At 31.7% G+C, this 19,508-nt stretch overlaps 2 protein-coding genes across 2 annotated transcripts; one reads left to right on the top strand and one right to left on the bottom strand.

The window, feature by feature from the left end:
• Positions 1 to 2,664: 2,664 nt before the first annotated feature.
• LOC106769642 (pectin acetylesterase 12) lies at positions 2,665 to 7,761 on the top strand. The gene is made up of 12 exons (XM_014655348.2): positions 2,665 to 3,096; positions 3,660 to 3,742; positions 4,075 to 4,204; positions 4,298 to 4,371; positions 4,839 to 4,925; positions 5,004 to 5,128; positions 5,232 to 5,292; positions 5,677 to 5,730; positions 5,873 to 5,950; positions 6,051 to 6,156; positions 6,250 to 6,395; positions 7,085 to 7,761. Exons 1-12 carry the CDS (start codon positions 2,889 to 2,891, stop codon positions 7,190 to 7,192), a joined length of 1,260 nt encoding a protein of 419 aa, XP_014510834.1. The 5' UTR covers positions 2,665 to 2,888; the 3' UTR covers positions 7,193 to 7,761.
• Positions 7,762 to 11,104: 3,343 nt separating this feature from the next.
• LOC106770518 (pectinesterase-like) lies at positions 11,105 to 13,248 on the bottom strand. The gene is made up of 2 exons (XM_014656321.2): positions 12,028 to 13,248; positions 11,105 to 11,955 (listed from the first exon to the last, which is right to left on the bottom strand). The coding sequence occupies exons 1-2, from the start codon at positions 13,031 to 13,033 to the stop codon at positions 11,261 to 11,263; spliced, it is 1,701 nt and encodes a 566-aa protein (XP_014511807.1). The 5' UTR covers positions 13,034 to 13,248; the 3' UTR covers positions 11,105 to 11,260.
• Between the last annotated feature and the right edge of the window lie 6,260 nt (positions 13,249 to 19,508).

Below are 19,508 nucleotides of genomic sequence, written 5' to 3'. Positions count from 1 at the left end.
GTGTCTTCCACCGAGACACTTATTCTACGAATTAGATAGACACAAAACTACGTGAACGAAACGAAGACACCAAGTGTCGTTTTTTTGGCTCATGACGCGGGACTCGTCGAAAAGTTAGAAAATGATATTTTAACAATATTTTTGACAATAAAACATATGTCACCATTTGATTGATATATGTAAATTTATTTTAAAATTTTTTTGAAACAGATAAATCATAAAGTACTACGTATGTGTTGTAAAAAAATTGTTTAAAATTTTATTAAAGAAACTTTTTTCGAAAGGTTATTGTTGTGTATCACTTCACTTTCAGCAAAACCTTGGTGACCCAATTTGTAACCAATGTGAGTGTGGGCGTTGTTGAAAATGAGAGTTTAGTCGCATAATAAGGAAAGAAAAATAAAAGCAATTTGTTGGTTTGGCGTGGCATAAAGTTTAGGAAATATAAAAGTTGATTGAAGAAATTTAAAATCCAGCACTGTATTTCTTTCTTTGACTGGGTTGCCGATTCTGATCTCTGAATTGGGTTGCAAAAGAGCTTGATCTGTTCCACGTCAAAATGTTGTCACGTAACTCACTCATGTTTACTTAAATGATACTTCGTTTAAATAAGGTTTAAATCTTTTTGGTTCCTAAATTATAAGCTAATGTTTAGTTTAGTCTCTACTTTTAAAAATGTCAACTTTTGGTTCATAAGTTATAAAAAATGTATCAAATGAGTCTCAGTCGCTAACTTGGTACATATTTCATTGATTTCGCTAACGGCTGGGACCAATTTGATACATTTTTTATAACTTAGAAACCAAAGGTTGACATTTTTAAAAGTGGGGACTAAACTCAACACCAACTTATAACTTATGGACAAAAAAAGATTTAAACCTTTAAACAATTACTTAATCAGTTTCAAAACTTTTCGACCTTCTTTACTTGAGTGGATTTGAGAGAGACTAATTGAATAGATTTAAGAAGATTTGAAAGTAATTTTTTGTTGTTGTTTATTTGAATAATTTTGAAAGTAAACCGAGAATAAATTTAAAAGTAATGTTTGTGAGAATTAGTGCATAATTTAATTTATATGACATTAAAAAATTTATTTCCAAATCCACTTTCACTTATCTCTATATCTATTCAAATAAACAACAAAAAAGTTTATCTTCAAATTCTCTCAAATTTTCTCAATTATTTTCTTCCAAATCCACTCAAATAAACAATACCTTATCGACTCATCTATTTATTATTACTTTTTAATTCGAGGTTCATTTCACTCCCGATAACTTATGGCTTGTAAAACCATTTCTATGCAAACTTTTATAGTCTAAATAACAAAAACTATTTTAAACAATAAAAAAACGTTGCAATTAATTATACAAAATAATTAATACAAGGCAAGGAACATCATGGTAGGTAGAGAGAAAAATAGAGATGCCACCTTGCGTTATTGAATGAAATCAATAAAAAGGAAAAGGGATCAAATAACATATATTACTTTCTGTCTCTTCGTTGGAATGATAAATCCAACGCAACAAAATTAAAAGAAATGATACAAACATAACAGCACAAAATTTATGCCAATCATATTTATAACTTCCAAAATTTGCAGTAATTAAGAACGATTTTTATAAATCCCAATTAGTAGACAGGTGATACATATACATCAAAGTCTATGTAAATAAATAATATATAAGAAATGTTCAAATATATTTTTAGTTTTCTAACTTTGCAATATAAGTTTATTTTTAGTTCTTTAAATGTATTACTAATACTTAGTTTTGCAATTTTTTTAAAAAAATCTGAGTTTCTCATCCAAATGAATATTTTCAAAAGAGAAAATAAAATATTTAGGATAAGATTAAAAAATTATTACATAAATAGTTTACATTGTAATTTTTTTAGTCACAGAAACAAAATATTTATGATATTTAAAGAAATAGGCAAAAATATACTTTTCTTTCTCTTTAGAGCCAAATATTTTGTAATAGATTTTGACGACGATTTATTTTACAAATTTAGAAGGAGAAATAATTAAGTTTTTTAAATTATTAGATTTTTCTTAATATTTAAAAAAAGTTTAATTGTTTCTTTTGTCCCGTTGGAGTGTGTCAAATTCGTTTCTCTTCTAGAAAAATGGCAATTTCGTCTCTATATAAAAAAAATTTGTGTCAATCAAGTCATCTCCGTTAAAAATCATTGCTTACAAAACTCACTTTATTCACAACAATATCAGTGATTGGAGTGGTTATTATTCAAAACTCACTTTAAATTTTTAATACTATTAGTTTGTATTCAAGGGAGATGACTTGATTGACACATAATTTTTTTATATAAAGACAAAATTGATATTTTTTTAAAAAGAAAATAAATTTGACATAGTTCAACCAAACTGAAGAAAAAAGAAACAATTAAACCTTTAAAAAACATAAAAACAGACCTAGAACACTGGAACTATGAAATCGTGATTCGTGAGAGATGTGAGTTTGAAGTAGTTTCAGAAAGTTTAAATGCAGTATTTTTTTAAACTATGAAAGTTTTGTTTGTTAATTAAACTAGAAAATTTCAACAGTGTGCGCAATAAATGTTAGAGGAACTGTTGAATAGGAGTAATTATTAAATAAATTGTAATTTAAATCCTGGTTGTGTGAATTCTGTTCCTGGTGAAACCTTAAAAAGCCCGGCAAACACTGTTCTGTGTCTATAAGTATCCCTCTTCTTCTTCCTTCTTCTCTCGTCATAAAACCTTCCCACATTTCTCTACTGTGTATTTGGCGCATAGTGCATTGTTTGGCCCATTAATTAATCAAGGAAGCTCCACCTTCTGGCTTCTTCTGCTGTGCCAACTGTGCATCTCTGTGTTGTTTCTTTCACAAACTCGCACCGGCAGCGAAGCCAGAATGGGAAACCTTTTCTGGCCTGCCATTGTTGCAGCACTTGTTTTTGGCTTCTGGGTTGATGCCTTTACAGCCTATAAATATCATCACTTCAATGGAACCGAGTTCTCTTTGTTGGAGGCTCAAGAACAAGCATTTTCGTCCCTCACTGGGAGGTCTCCTCTTATGGTAGGACTCACACTCATTCCAAGTGCTGCTGCCAAAGGAGCAGGTACCATTTAGCTCGAGCCTCTTTATTTTTCATCTCATGAGAGTTTGGAACTCAGTTCATCAGCTGTTCTGTTTTTTTTTTTTTTTTCTGGTGAGATCCATTGTTGTTTAGAATGTAGTTTATCTAGAAATCGCTTCATAGTCTTGTTGCACATGTTTCATCCCAATCGATTTTTATTTGGCTAAAAATATGAGGGCATGTACATAGAGATTAAAGCATACATAGAACCAAGGTGGGTGGTTAAGGTTCTGCTATGAATTTTGACCTTTCCCATGGGTCTAGATTTGAATCCCGTGATGAAAATTTCTCTGCTTGGTGAACATCTCTTTCTTGTAAGATCCCCTGAAACCCGGGGACTAATTGAGTAGTTACAACTCTTCTCTTGGCGGATCTCTTCATGCATTCTCATCATGCCATTGGTGTCCTACCTACCAGTATATACTTAACCTTTATCATGGAAAAATGAAGCATATACTGACCCTTACTTTTGGGTAATAGCCAAGATTTTGTTGCCCTTTAATTTAGCTGAATATACTTTTTTTCTTTTTGTTGTGTTGTGGCAGTTTGCTTGGATGGAACATTGCCTGGTTATCATTTACATCGAGGATATGGATCAGGAGCTAACAGCTGGATTGTTAATTTAGAGGTATCAATGAAATGAATTTGGGTTTTCAAACTAATCAATGCCACGTGCTTGTTTTTATTTCTACTTAATGGATTTAGATGTGTCCGCCAAATTAATATCCAATGAAAGTTTACTATTACAAAGGTTGTTGAGTAAGTAAGCATTTATAGTTAAAATAAAATACTGTCGGAGTCCTTCTTTATTGTGTGTGAAAAGACAATGATTGAAATACTCTTAGAAATAATTTGGGATCTGAGTATGTCATGTACGGGTGTTTTGAAGTGTGGGTGAAGCAAGTTCCCTCTTGTGCTATAAAGAATTCTGTGGATATTTAACTGAAAATCCTGTGACAGGGAGGTGGGTGGTGTAATGACGTTAAATCATGTGTTTATCGCAAGAAAACACGGCGTGGGTCATCAAGATTCATGGAGAAAGAGATACCATTTACAGGAATATTAAGCAATAGTGCTGAAGATAATCCAGGTTTTCATTCAATTAAACAACCTGAACTACTCTATTTTTGCTTTCTACATCTCCAGACCCCTTTCCCTCATGTCCTGTTCCCTGTGGTTGCAGATTTTTTCAACTGGAATAGAGTGAAAATTCGTTATTGTGATGGTGCGTCGTTTGCCGGGGATAGTGAACATAAGGTAAATTTTTATGTTTTGGTCTTATTGAAAATTGAAATCACGTTGAAGTACCTTATGATAGTAGTTCAGTGTGAGCAATAACATTCTTTGCAGTAAATATATTTGATAATTCCAAAGGACAATACACAGGATACCTCAGCTCCGATCTCTTATTTATAAGCTTCAGTTGTTTTCTGAAACTTTTATTTTTGGCATGTTTCTTTGAGATATCTGCAAGGATCTGAATTAGACAAGGCCTTCATTTTCTTTGCTGTTATCCAACTTTCTTCCTTCAGTTTGTATAGTAGTAACACCATCTGTTAATGTTAGCAGTAGATACATTTAGTTTTCTCGGATATAGTTAGGGGTGGATAAGCACAATTTTATCATAAAAGTTCTGAGTGAGGCATGTTGAAGAAAAGATTGACATCACGTACATTGCTTTACATTAGACAATACTTACTTGCAAATATTATCTCATGAGACAGGCTGCTCAACTGCAATTTAGAGGACAACGTATATGGTTGGCTGCAGTGGAAGATTTGATGTCAAAGGGAATGAGATTTGCCAAGCAGGTTGTACACACACTCATGCACACATACAATGCTACTTAATCTTTCTTCTCACAATAGACACTACTATTTTTTCTTCAGGCTCTGCTTTCTGGATGCTCCGCTGGTGGTCTGGCTACTATTATACATTGTGATGAATTTCGAGGGTTTTTTCCACACACTACCAAAGTGAAGTGTCTCAGTGATGCAGGGTTATTTCTTGATGCGTATGTGGCTAACTGCACTATTTTATTGCATGAATTTGTTTCCATTGTTACCTCAGGATTTTCGGTCCTTCAATTTTTGGATAATTCCTCCCTTGATTTACAGGATTGACGTGTCTAGGGGACATACCATCAGGAATCTTTTCAGTGGTGTCGTAGGACTGCAGGTACCACAACATTTTCAGGCCACCAATTTATTATATTATGAAAGCAAAATCTATTACAGCATCTCCTGTTTTGTGGTCATCTTAACCATTGTCTCAGTATTTGGTTAAACTATTTCAAATAAGCTTAATAAGAAATAAAATGCCATTTATATTCAAACTCCATGTTGTATACATGCTGTTTTTAATCTTGGACTTTTGGCAAGGTTTTTCACCAAACCTGAGTAGGAATTTTTTGCGGTTAAATTGAATTTTTAAAATTATTGTTTAATTTGAAATGAGGATCTGCCAGTTGCCAATTAGTTCGCAAGGTTTGAAATTTGGCCATTTTTGCATTGTTATAACTCTTTACGACTTGATGGTAAGTATTTTGTTCATTCATTGCAGGGAGTGCAGAAGAATCTGCCTCGCACTTGTACCAATCACCTCGATCCCACTTCGGTAATCATTGATATCTTTTACTCTGAAAATGTAGAAAATTAAGTTTCATTTGAATGGATTTCTGGAGATTAAATGATCCATAATTTGTTGTTTGCTCTGAGTTGGCCTTTCAGTGATGTATCCTTTTTTACCCCTCTTTCAGTGCTTCTTCCCTCAGAACTTGATTGCAAGTATTAGAACCCCGCTATTCATTCTTAATACGGCTTATGACTCATGGCAGGTAAATGTCTGATTTTGTATGTGGTTATTGTCTTAATTCCTGATAAATCATGTATTAAATCAAATATTATACTGAACAAATATTTTCTGTATATCAACAGATACAATCAAGCTTAGCTCCTTCATCGGCTGATCCCCGTGGCTATTGGCATGATTGTAGATTAAATCATGCTAAATGTACTGCTTCACAAATCCAATATTTGCAAGGTGGTTTGACTATGAGATAGCTTTCATTAGAAGTTAAAAAAGATCTTGAATAAATTAGTCAGTGTAAAAGTCTTTTCACTGTATCTAATGCAGGATTCAGGAATCAAATGCTGAATGGTATTAAAAGCTTCTCAAGATCATATCAGAATGGATTATTCATAAACTCATGTTTTGCTCACTGCCAATCTGAGAGGCAGGATACATGGTTTGCAGACAATTCTCCTGTCATTGGGAACAAGGTGGGTTCATCATGTCTCTAATGCAGCTTTAGTTAAGAATCGTGCATCTTCGTACGCGGAGGAGTTTGAATACTAGATTGAGCTTACTATTACTAAATGATGATTTGATTTTTTTTCCGTAATTCACCTTGAGAAAAGTTCTAGGAAATTGTAAATGCATGCTTAATTTATTGGCCATATATGTTTGCTAATGGAATGTTCCTTTTGATGGTGTTTGCTTGCGGATACTTCATCCTTCTACTCTGAAGTAGAGTATGCTTCTAGTTAGACGTTATATATATTAAGTATCAATTGCTTTGAAGTACTTTGTTTTCTTTATTTATTCTTGATCTCCGCCAAGACATTGTTGTTTTAAGAAATCGCAATATTCAATGTCTTGATACGTGCTGGTTCAGCAAGAAAAAAATGGAATTAAAAATGAGAATAAAGCAGAAGCCTTGCACTATTATTCTGCAACTCAAGCATTGTGGTCTGTTAATATTTTTTAGTTAGCCTCACATCATAACGCAGTAGGTTATCCAGTGGTGTTGATTCTATAATCTTCCATGACACTTCTATTTACGATCTAATCCTTTTTAGTGTCTGTCTTTGATCTCTGAAGCTAGTATATGCAGTTTCCTTATGCTTCCCTTTTAAAATTTAAGATCTTCTTGTCTAAACTCTAAAGTATGTGCATTGACAATATGCAGGCAATTGCTATGGCTGTTGGAGACTGGTATTTCGACCGAGCAGTTGTTAAGGCCATTGATTGTCCTTACCCTTGTGATAATACGTGCCACCATCTTGTCTTCAGATGAGCCAAATTTGATGAATGGTCATGATTTCGTTAGTCTCATTCCTTTGGACCTTATTACACTCGATTAGGAATATGCTATTCAATTATGAGGAATGCAAGTAAGAACACACTTTTGGACACATTTTGTTAACACATCTTATTATTAGGTGAAATTCATGCAAGACTTACACTATTATGTAAGTCTCATCCTCTCTTTCATGGGAATTGTATGACATTCACCAAATAATAGCGTGTTAAGAGAAATAGGTCAAAAGGTGAGAGCATTTCTCGTTTATTTATCATCAAGGCCAATAAAAGAAAATGGTTGTTTGAAGTGCAAATTTAATAAGCCTTTTCCATGATTTAGAAATTGGTGGAAGTAGTTTTCTTGTATAGATTAATTAGTTGAGAAAGCTGAGGCAAACGCCTTTAGTTTTTTGCAAAGATTGGCAGAAGTAAGGAACTACTAGAATATATATATGCTTTGTAATACAGTAAGCGAGTAAGCATTGACGGAGGTTGAATGAGATAATCTCAATCTCATATTTTCCTTGCAGTTTGAATGAAAAGTTCGTCATTATTTCCCTTTTACTTATACTGTGAACTTATCTTGTCTAGCATTAGTTGTTCTTTATCACACAATCTATCTATCTATAACACTAACATGCAAGAGTATGTTTATGTCATATCAACAAATTTGTTTGTGTAATCTTGAGTCTTTATATCTCTCTATCTTTCAAATTACAATTTCTACTGTCATGCATCAAACACGACTACTCAGACAAATACAAAATTTGCAGCATTCTTAATTCGTAGTTTATTGTTTTTACTGTGGATACATAGGGAATAATGTCCCATAATGTTTCCTCCAACTCTTTTCTGTTGTCAATTTTAATTTTAACTGTTCATAGAATCTATACAAATAGCTAAAATCTAAATCATTTAAAGCATCAGAAGCTCCTCTCAGTAGCAGAAGTTCCCTCTCTCAAGATGGCTCAACTTTTTGGAATTAAATTGTATAGGAGGCTTTTAAAGAAGTCATTACTTAGCCTTACATTTCAGAAGATCACATATCTAATATGTCACAAGTTAATTACAGCAAACCTGAAGACATTGTTTATCATTTTAGATTTAATCTATTAAATACATTTTAAAGCTACAAATTGATAAAATAAAAAATTAATTAATGAGCTATTATCCTTGATAAGTATGGTGAGATATTAGCATTGGTGGTTGGAAATGATTGGTGGAGTGTGATTTAGAAGATGATAATGTTGAGGATATGATAAGGAAAGGTTCCTTCAAATGACTTGACATGTGAAGGCTATTAAAAAACGAGGAGCGAGAAAGATGTAGTTGAAAAGACTGCAGAATTGGAGTATCAAAGAACTTAGTTTGAAGCAGTTGGATATGTTGTTTTGCTGTTTATGAATGTGATAACCTTTTATGGGATTCCTTCTTGTCCTTTAACTGTCACTTTCCTTAATGTTTAGCTTATATTTAAGTTTTTGAAAGTTTTGAGTGAATTTTTATTTTTCCAATTTATTCGAACAGATATTAATTTCAATGCTGTGATTTTTTTGTTTTATTTGAATGGTTTTTACCGGAAATTAAACATGAATCTTTTTTAATAAATACATACATCTATAACATGTAATGGTAAAACATTTAGGCTTTGTTTGGATTGAATATATAACTGGAGAAGTAGAAATGAGTGAATTTGAATGAAAAAAAGGATAAAGATGAGACTGATTGGATTAAGAAAAATATGATAATAAAATAAGATTTTTTTTTATTAAAGTCTGTGAATAATTTGATTGATGTGTACATTTATATTATTTATTAATATCTTTTATACTAAATTATTAATTAATTTATATTATTAGTATTATTATAATAAATTATAATATTTAATATTATTAATGTTATTATTATTAATAATGAAAACACATTGTATATGTATATTTACTTTTTTACAATATAAAATATACTAAAATTATTATTATTATTATTATTATTATTATAATTATGAAATTAAATGTAAATAATTTTTAAAACTTTATTAAAGTAGTTTTTATTTATTTTATAGATAGTTTTATAAATAATAAAATGGTTAAATATAAGAAATATTAAATTTAAAGAATCGGTAAAATTGATAAAACAATTATTTTAATTAATTTTTTATTTAAACAATAATTTTGAAAAACTACAAAAATTGTAAATTCTAGGTATAGATTACTATTATTATTATTACATATGTATATATTTTTCCTAATGTTTTGTTCACTTGAGTGGATTTGGGGAGAGTAATTGAGAGAATTTGATGATAATTTTTTTTGTTTATTTGAATAGATTTAGAGTTAAGTGAAAGTGAATTTGGAAGTAAATTCTTTTAATCTATTGCATAAATAAAATCCTACACTAATTCTCACAAATTTTACTTCCAAATCTATCACTTACCTCTAAATCTATTCAAATAAACAATAAAAAAAATTATCTTCAAATCCTCTGAATTAGTCTCTTCCAAATCCACTCAAGTGAACAAGGCCTAAGTTTCTTTGCATACGAGAAAGGTTTTAAAAAAATAAGAGTCTATTTTACCCCTTTTTTTCAATTTCATTTCAAACTCGTGCTCTTTAGTTTTCGTGCTATAACAAATGGTTTAAACCCTCCCTTGGTCCTAATATTTGTGCAAAAATCTTAGTTCGCTCCTCAAGTTTTGAACTGTCTCAATTGGGTCATAATTTTTGTAAAAATGCACACATTTTACCCCAACCGTTAACTGATCTTAAACGACGTTAAGTTTAGCTGACGTGGTATGCTGACGTGTTGGCTTAATCCCTTCTTGGTCCTCGTATTTGTGTGAAAATCTCAGTTCGGTCCTCAAGTTTTGAACTGTCTCAATTGGGTCATAATTTTTTGTAAAAACTCGCGTAACCAGTGCAATCAGTCTCATAGCCTTTTCTGCAAATAAACCAACTTGGTAACCTATAGGTTCATCACCAGCCTTAAAGCTATTTATTCCACTGATAGCAGAAGATAACTGTTGCACAGTGAGATCAGTTAGCGATTGGGGTAAAATGTGTGTATTTTTACAAAAGTTATGACCCAATTGAGATAGTTCAAAACTTGAGGACTGAACTGAGATTTTCACACACATACGAGGGCCAAGAAGGGATTAAGCCAACACGTCAGCATACCACGTCAGCTAAACTTAATGCCGTTTAAGATCAGTCAATGGTTGGGGTAAAATGTGTGCATTTTTACAAAAATTATGACCCAATTAAGACAGTTCAAAACTTGAGGATCGAACTGAGATTTTCACACAAATTTTAACACCAAGGGAGGGTTTAAGCCTATAACAAATATATGTTTAATTACTAAATAGGACAATTCATTGAGTTATTTTTAGGATGAAGACGAGAATATTTGGATTTTTTATTTTATTTCTTATGATAATGTTATTGGTAAGAACAATTATTAAAATTGTTGGTGATTATTTTTGAAAATGCTAAAGGACCACATTTAACAGTCGTTCAACGTTTTTTCTTCTACCAGATTTAGTTAATTGATTGTGGGTTATGGATTATTTGTTTACTGCATTAAATTAAAAATATCAAATAATACAAATCATTTAATTAATTTTATATGATCTGATAAATACATTATATACACTTATGACGTAAATGTGTTCATAAGGAGTTGAGTTTTACTTGTATCTGCATGTTATGAAAGTCTTAGTCTATTAAATATATTTATAATGAACATGTTTAGGTTTCCATTGTTTTATTTGTCCTCCTCCACCTCCTTTGCACAGGCATCATACGCTAAAGGAGAGAATGTATCTTATTTCATTCTCAATCTCTCTTGATAAATGTGAAGAACTCAGCATCTCTTGATATATATACATACATAATATACAATGAATGGTAGCTTATTACTGACATACAGTCTTGGAATGTGAAAGATGATCCAAGGAATTTCTATAGTGTAATACTATACAGTATCGGGGTTCATCTAAACCTAAGTAAGAATGGATATATAGCAAGGTGTTGGCGATTGTTTTGGTTGATGGGTGAGTTTGAGTTGATCAAGGTTTGGTGAGGCCAGGAGTGAAAGGAATGCCAGTGGCAGGGAGCCAGGCGTTGGCCTGGAGCCATTGGTCAGCAGTGTATTTGTTAGCATCAGCCTTGCTAAGGACCCCGCGACTCCACTTCACCCTAGCTTTCAGATCGGCACCGGCCCCAGTGTTCTCATACTCAGCAAAGAAACACGTGTCCAGGTTCAGGTTCCCATTCCAGGGAAGATACCCATCTGGCTGAATCACATCACTGATCGTGTTTTCTAGGAAGATTGCCCTCGAATATGCCTTCCACGGCCGAGCCAAGTACGTCTTAAACGACGTCTTTACCTTCTCCAGTTCCGGCTCCGCCATGATATCGCAGTTTTGCAGCACCGCTCCTGTCGGCATGTTCTTTTGGTCTGTCCCGTCCGCCACCACAATGTTCTGCTGATTCGGATCTGGTTTCCGCACAATGATCTTCGAGTTCTGGATCAGGGTGGTGCCGTACCCGAAAATGAAATCCACCGTGCCAGATATTTCGCAGTTGCGGTAGAACTGACGATGAGCATGGGTGTACAACGTGTCCTGGTAACCGTGCATGGCGCAGTCGAAGAAGGCCGACCTATCGCCTTGAACGCGCAATGCGACTGCTTGGTGTTTCGCCGCGCCGGCGGAGTTCACAAATGCAATAGACTTTGCCATGAAATCTTCTGCAACCGTCGCTGCAAACGGTCATCACATATTAGCTAGAATGAAATGTCATTGAAGTGAAAACAAAAGAATAACTAACTCACAGAAGGTGGCGGTTCTAATTGTCTTATAACCATCAACGACGTTTTTATTGCCGGTGATAATTGTCTTTGTGGGGCCATCGCCATATAGCAGAATTCTACTCTTCTTTTTGTCAACTTTGATGTATTCATCATAGGTACCAGCCTTGACGTAGATAATGTATCTGCCTTGATGATTTTTCGGGTAGGAGTTAATAGCCTCCTCAACGGTCTTATAATCGCCACTACCATCCTTGGCAACAACCGCATTAGGTTTAACGGAAGCTGCGTCCGCCAAGAGCTTCCGATCCGGCATGGACAACCACGATGGATATCCCTCTTGGTCCACATCGAGAAGACGACGAGACGAAGTCTTGGCAGTCAGATCCAAATTGAAGTCCGAGAGTACTTCAGCGAAGCCGGACACAACGTCAAGAGCTAACCCCGTTAACTTCCCAATTCTATCCAAACTTTCGGTTTTCAACTTGGATTTCACCTCCTTCTCCCCGTCCGTGTCGAAGCCGTCCAGGCACGATTCCTTGTATGCAACGACGGCGCCAATCCAGTTTTTGAGGTCAGCAGCGCGGTCGTTGATGTTGTTAATGTTGTTCTCTTTGACTAAAATCTGGGACGCTTGTAGTTCGTCGATGGCGAATTCCAACAGGTCCTTGCAATCATCGAGGGCCATCTTGACGGTTGAGTTTCCCTTGCTGTTTTCGATCTTGAGAGTGTCGCTTAGGTTGAAGCCTTTGATGACGTCGTCCATGGCTTTTGTGACCACGGTTTTTACGTATGCGGTTGGGTCTGAGGTGTTGACGGAGCTGAAAGTGTCAGAGCAGAACTTCTTATCGTCAGTGTTTGCGCACACGGCTTGCACAGCTTTGGTGTGGGTGGTCAACTTTCCGGTGGTGTCGCCTGAGGTGGCGGGTTCGTCGTCGTTGCCGGTTGAGACAAAAGCGACAACGCCTAGGGCAACGCCTACTACGAGAATGAGAGAAACAGCAGAGACCATTGTCGCTTTCTTTTCCATTTTGTTTTCTTTTTTTTTTCTTCTTCCCTGCTGTTTACGGGGATGGTTGTATGAGCATTGATGATTATTGCGGAATCATTTTTATAGAACTTTGATTCCCTAAAGATGGATGGTACGTTTGAGATTTTGTTTTTAGAAACTTTGAACATTTCTCTCAAACTATTCATGGCTTTTGTGGACTTTGCTATCAATAGACGACTTCCCATTGCCTTTAGTCTCTTGCGTCAACATCTATTACTATCCATCAAATTTCGCTAACTCTACTTTCAACGTTTCAACTCTTTCATTATGCCTATCCTTTTTCATTCTTAATTTTACGTATCATTGTTGATTATGCATACCTTTTTTTTTAAATTATTTATTAATACTTTTATTCTTAAAATATTAATTTATTTATCTTATTATTATACATTATAATACTTAATATTATAATTATGATATTTAATATAAATTATTTTTATATGTAAATAGTTTTTATTTATTTTATAGGTAATCTTATAAATAATAAAATGGTTAAGTTTAAAAAAATTAAAATAAATAAAATGATAAAATTGATATAATAATTATTTTAATTTTAAAAAATTATTTAAAGAATAAATTTGAAAAACAAACGCCAACACTAAAAGTAAACATTTAAGTATAGATTACTACTACTACTACTACTACTATTATTATTATTATTATTATTATTATTATTATTATTACATTATGCATTTATTTGCATATGAGAAAGGACAAATATATGTTTAGTTACTTAAAAAAAAAATCCATTGAATTATTTTTAGGGTAAAGTTGAGAGTTTTTTTGAGTGTTTTTTTTTTCTTATAATCATATTATTGGTAAGAAATATATATTAAAATTATTGATGATTATTTTTGAAAATGCTAACTGACCACATTTAACAGGTCTATCGTTCAACGTTTTTTCTTCTATACCAGCTTTAGTTAATTGATTACAGATATGCATTATTTGTTTACTGGATTAAATTAAAAATATCAAATAATATAAATCATTTAAATAATTTTATATGATCTGATAAATATATTATATACATTATGACGTAAATGTGTTTATAAGGAATTAAGCTTTTATTTGGTGTCCAAGAGTTTTTACTTGTATCTGCATGTTATCAAACTCTTCGTCTATTAAATGGATTTATAATGAATATGTTAAGCGAATCTTAGTTATTATTAAGATAATATTTTTGCCAAATAAAAAAAATTATATAATGATTATGTTTTCACGATCTTCTCCATCAATTTAGATAATGATTAAAGATTGTTTACAAGTCATTTAGATTATTATTCATATAAAAAGAATGTAATTACAATACAATATAGTCTAAACACTCGCATGTGTTTCTTTTTTTTTTTTTCTTTCTTCCTTTCTTACAAATTGTAAGCAATATAACAAGAAGTTCGAGAGTATTTCTTTTCTTTTCTTTTTCTGTTCAAATGTATCATTTTTCTTGAGCTTTTTTTTTTCTTTTTTGAACGTAGGATGAATATTTCGTTGTATGCTATCCTCTTATTCTTCATTTGAAAGATCTTCTATTTATAAGCTTTTTAACATTTTGCTTGAAGTAGGCTGTACATTCTTTTAGACATGACTTTAAGTGAAGAACATTCTATGAATATCTCTTTTGTCTCTAAAGCCCACTGTTGATACTTTGATTTGAAGTTTGTGGATGTATGTAGAATAGCTCATCTGCAAAGAATAAAGTAGATTGTGCATGTAGTATGTATTAACACTTTTTTTACTTTTAGACATTGAGCATTTAATGTTATTTAATGCTTTCTTAGAACAACAAAATACTTTTTGATTTTCTGCCTTTGAGGTAGCATTTGACAATTAAGCTTTTCTTTTATAAATACAAAGTGTTGATTAAGGACTTCATCGTCTAGTGAAATAATATTTTGGCTCATGGTATCGTTTAGATAGATTGATGCTTATTGTGATTTTTGCCTCTTTAGAAAAACAACTTTTAACCTAGTTTAAGTTTTTTCTTGGGTGTTTTAAGTTTTATTCCTTTTAGTGTGTTTTGTCCATGACATCTTCTTAACATGTTTTTTTTTTTTCGAATAAACTGAATACCCTTTAGATATGATAAGCTTTATGCGTTTAACTTCAACTCTCTTAGACTTTTTTGACTTGATTGTGTCTCAGTGTTTTGACTTAATTATTTTTCTGTTTCCTAAAATCCTAAGTGTTTTATGTGCTAGGGATTTTGGTTCTAAGTCTTTTGTTTTCATCCTATGTTGTTTTCAGATTAGTATTTCGTTTAATGTTATTTGGTTAAACTTCAAAACACGAGAGTGTTTAAGTGCATAGACGATTTTGTCTTAACACAGTGGTCTATGATGGTTGTGAAGAAGGAAACTGAAGAAACCCCTTGCGGTAGTCTATGGTGGCTGTGAAGAAGAAAACTGAAAAAACCCCTACGTAGTCTGTGGTGGCTCTAAAGAAGGAGATGTAAGAAACCCTTTCCGGTGGTGTTGCAGTAAGAAGAAATCCCTTATTTTGAAGAAGGAGATCGAAGAAGGAAGCATTACATTTCTACACTCCAATTTGTACAACTTATTCACTGATTAGGCTATTTGGACGAGAACTTTATCGTTATTTTTTTTGATGAATCTATTGGTAATAAATATTTTAAATTATTGACAGATTTTACTGACGAATTCTACGATTTGTAATTATTGATGGATTTTACAAAAAAAATTCGTCGATAAATGAAATAAGTATCACTGATGAATTTACTAAAGAAAAAATCTATCAATAATAAATCGATCAGTAATTAAAATTTCAATATTAGACAATAAAATTCGTCGTTAATTCAAATTTATTGATGACTTTATTTCTATCAGTAAATTTTGTTGATAATTTTAAGACTTTTTGCAGTGCCACTAGATGACCAAGAAGAAAACTTTGATGCATTACCATTTTCTACTAGAGATGTTTCAACACCTACCACTCATCTTCTCACATCAATAAAGTGATCATCACAAAAGAAACAACATAGACCTAAGAAAACACCAAAGAAAACAAGAAGGCAAGTTAATGTGCAAAAGTGTTTTCATGAAACAAACACAAATATCTTATCATACATCACTCATTAATTATTTATTCGAATATGTGCGCTTAAGTTAGACTAGTGGAGTCATTTACTTGTAATGATAAAAATACTACTCTACCGAGCTAACACACACAAGGTTAGTCCCTGTCATGGTCATAAGAATCCTGGTGTCATCCTTATGAAATGAACTCTTACCACTCTTACCATATAATCATCCTCCTTTACATAAGTATGAATGATTAGTAGAGTTCAAGATGTCTACACAAAATTGAAAATTCCTTACCTCAAGGCACACTCTCTTGAAATATACATTCCACGATATTCCTTCCTTAGAAATCACTACTTCATAATCACTTTCATACCATGATTTAATAAACTTATATTCGCAACAATATCACTTTCATACCATGATTTAACAAATACCATATTTAAGAAAAGGTGGCACTCAACGCCATTCTTTTTGCAAAAAATTGGGCTTAGCAACTCCCTTATTTTGCTTAGCATTGAAGAAAAAAAATGCTCCAAACATTATAGTGAAAGAAGGCGCTGAATGATGCCTTTTTAATGCCTAGTGCCAAAGAACTCACATTTTATGGTGCGCAATGGTACAAAACTAACACTCAACAGTTTGATGCTAAAATGTTTTGAATCTTGCACAATGAGCTGACACTTAACGTCAGCTTACTCGAATGATGAAAACTTTGTGATTTAGGAAATTTGAACCTGATCAAATGATCAAATTTATATTCCCTTTTTAGTACTTTGGTCAAAAATAATTTTTAATGTTATGACATATACCAATTGACTCAATTGACAAAATCCTAAGTTCTCTAATTAACATAACTCAATCAAGACAATTCAAAGATACAAACATCCAATAGATCAATATTTCTACAGATCAATTTCATCATACCATTAAATCATGCAATATTTCAAGATATTTATAACATTATAACAATGCAATTAGCTTCCCTTACTGAAGGGGCAAACAAATTTTCTCAAAAGAAACTCAGGCCCCTTTCAAGCTCACAAGATGTCCTATCTATACCTAAGAACAACACAAATACGATCAAGACACACCATTAGAACTACTAATCAGTAGAGACTCATCTAAATGACTAAAAAGACACATGTAAGTGAAAGAAGGCTACATACAACATATAATAGAAAAAGACCAAGAAAAAGAGCTAAAACTTAGCTTACCCAAATGGAGAAACTCATTAGTTTAAATTGAAGAGCTCATTGTAAGAATCAATCATATAGTCTTAATTCTTCGATGAAACAAACAAAAAGGAAAAACTTTTAAAAGAAAGTGAGAAATCTTAAAAATAAAAAAGATTATGATTTTAAAATATTAAAACTCATTTTCATAAAAAAACTATTTTTTTAAAAAAATAATAAGTTTCATTATTTTTAAATATATGTCACTTGTAAAATTTTGGAAGTCTTTATATTACTCAAATCAAATTATTATTTTCAAATAAATAATAACAACAATAGTAAAGTGTTACAAAATATTTTTATAATAATGAACGATGAAAAAGTATTTATAATTAGATTCATATGAATAATTTTATTAAAGTTATGTATTTTTATTTTATTTTTTATCATTTTATATATGTCTACCTATATCTATAACTAAATTTTTAATATATATTATTTTTTTGTTAGCACGGTAATATATGCAAAAGTAATGCAAAAGATTTACAGTTTATCTTTTACAATAAAAATATAAATTCAATCCAAAAAATATTCGCTTGATAATAAAGTTTTGTTCAAATATCAAATAAGTCCCTAAAATAATTTTTAAATAATTAAAGAGTTACATTTAACATTTGAAAGACTTATTTTATATTCATGATAAACTTATTTAAAATTATAAGTATCTGTTTGATAAGTTTTTTCATAAATGTTTATAGGAAAGGAAAATAATTTTTTTCATTGATTAAAATTAGTTTAGAATTAAATATGCAGAGCTCGTTGATTTTGTTTTGTATGTATATGTTTAATTAAGGAAGTTGACAGGTGTACCACAAGAAAAAAGTTGTCGGTGTAAGAAGAAAAATCCAGCGGTGTGAAACTGTTCGTAACAAATTTAGCCTATTGGACTATCTCGACTGTTAAGCCAGGTCCAGGACAATCTAAAATTTTGAACTTTATACTTTGTCTCATAATTAAATAAGTAAAAATATGATGTATTAAAGGTGGAAAATATTCATAATAAAAAAATTGATATTATACATTTTTGTTTTGGATAATGATATTTTAACCATTTTTTGACAAAGACATGTATCATTATTTTATTAGTTTGTTAAATTTATTATTCAAAAATATTTGAAACAGATTAATCATAAACTAGCATATATACATTGTAAAAAAAAAGTTGTTAGAAGAATCTTTTCCTTTTGTTTTAGGCTCACTTTTTATTGTTTCTTAAATAAAAGAATGTTTGGTATACTTTATTCTTAAAAGGAGAAAAAAAAAATCTAAATAATATCATAGCAAAACAGCCTAATAAGATGCTTAATAAGAGGAGTGAAAACAGATAACAAGAAAAGTAACATATGTTGATATTTTCTCCCTTTGAAAACAAAGGAAACAAAAGTTAGCTTTAAGAAATAAAATTTTAGTTTCTTCCTTCATTTGGTATTTATTAATATAAACAAAAGATAAATTACTATTTTTTTTTTATATATTGGTACAAAATGTCCATCACTAATTTCCTTGAATTAAGTAAGGTATTTGAAAAAAATATTACATTTGATTGTTCAATATCCTTCACTATCTTAAAACTATTCTCAAATTACCTGTCACCAGAGGAAGTCTATCGATAAGGCTATATAATACTACACAGCTTCATCAACACCGTCATTATCACTCCAATCATTGTGATCATAATCAACAAATTTTTTATTAGTTTGTGGCCCTTGCCTTCTTCTATGAATTATGAACAGTATACAGATGTATATAATTATACTTTGTTCCTCACTCAATTATATGAGTGCAAAGAATTTAAAACTGAAGAAACTTGTTTAACTGGAGATTGCATAGTCAGCACCCCATTATCACCCTCAGGATTTTTGTTGTGTTCCTGTGCACTGATGATTGTAGGGACCCAATTATTTGTTTCACATGCATGGAGATTGAAAATGTACCATCACTAACTCCCCCAAATTAAATAAATAATAAGCTTCAAGATATTTAATGATCCACAAGACTATTGTATTTGTTGTGTGCACATGGACATTCAAGGCTGCAAGTGTTTATTGTCCTAAAGCATGAATAAGCAAATACTAATATCTGAAAGATATTCCATTTTCGCTATAATAGAGACATATCTGATTAATATGATGCATGAATCTTTTCTTCCTGTTGGCAAGATAACTTGTAAAATTTTGC

The sequence above is a fragment of the Vigna radiata genome, chromosome 8 (assembly GCF_000741045.1).
Source record: "Vigna radiata var. radiata cultivar VC1973A chromosome 8, Vradiata_ver6, whole genome shotgun sequence".
Classification (NCBI taxonomy): Eukaryota; Viridiplantae; Streptophyta; class Magnoliopsida; order Fabales; family Fabaceae; genus Vigna; species Vigna radiata.
The sequence above is the reverse complement of the archived record's forward strand: the minus strand, read 5'-3'. Positions and strand labels throughout refer to the sequence as shown.

Bases quoted from the DNA above. Each gene is read 5' to 3' on its own strand.
- LOC106769642 (XM_014655348.2), top strand. From the start codon at position 2,889: ATGGGAAACCTTTTCTGGCCTGCCATTGTTGCAGCACTTGTTTTTGGC. The intron at 3,743-4,074 runs GTATCAATGAAA...ATCCTGTGACAG, and splicing joins GCTGGATTGTTAATTTAGAG to GGAGGTGGGTGGTGTAATGA. The intron at 4,372-4,838 runs GTAAATTTTTAT...CTCATGAGACAG, and splicing joins CCGGGGATAGTGAACATAAG to GCTGCTCAACTGCAATTTAG.
- LOC106770518 (XM_014656321.2), bottom strand. From the start codon at position 13,033: ATGGAAAAGAAAGCGACAATGGTCTCTGCTGTTTCTCTCATTCTCGTA. The intron at 11,956-12,027 runs GTGAGTTAGTTA...GACCGTTTGCAG, and splicing joins AATTAGAACCGCCACCTTCT to CGACGGTTGCAGAAGATTTC.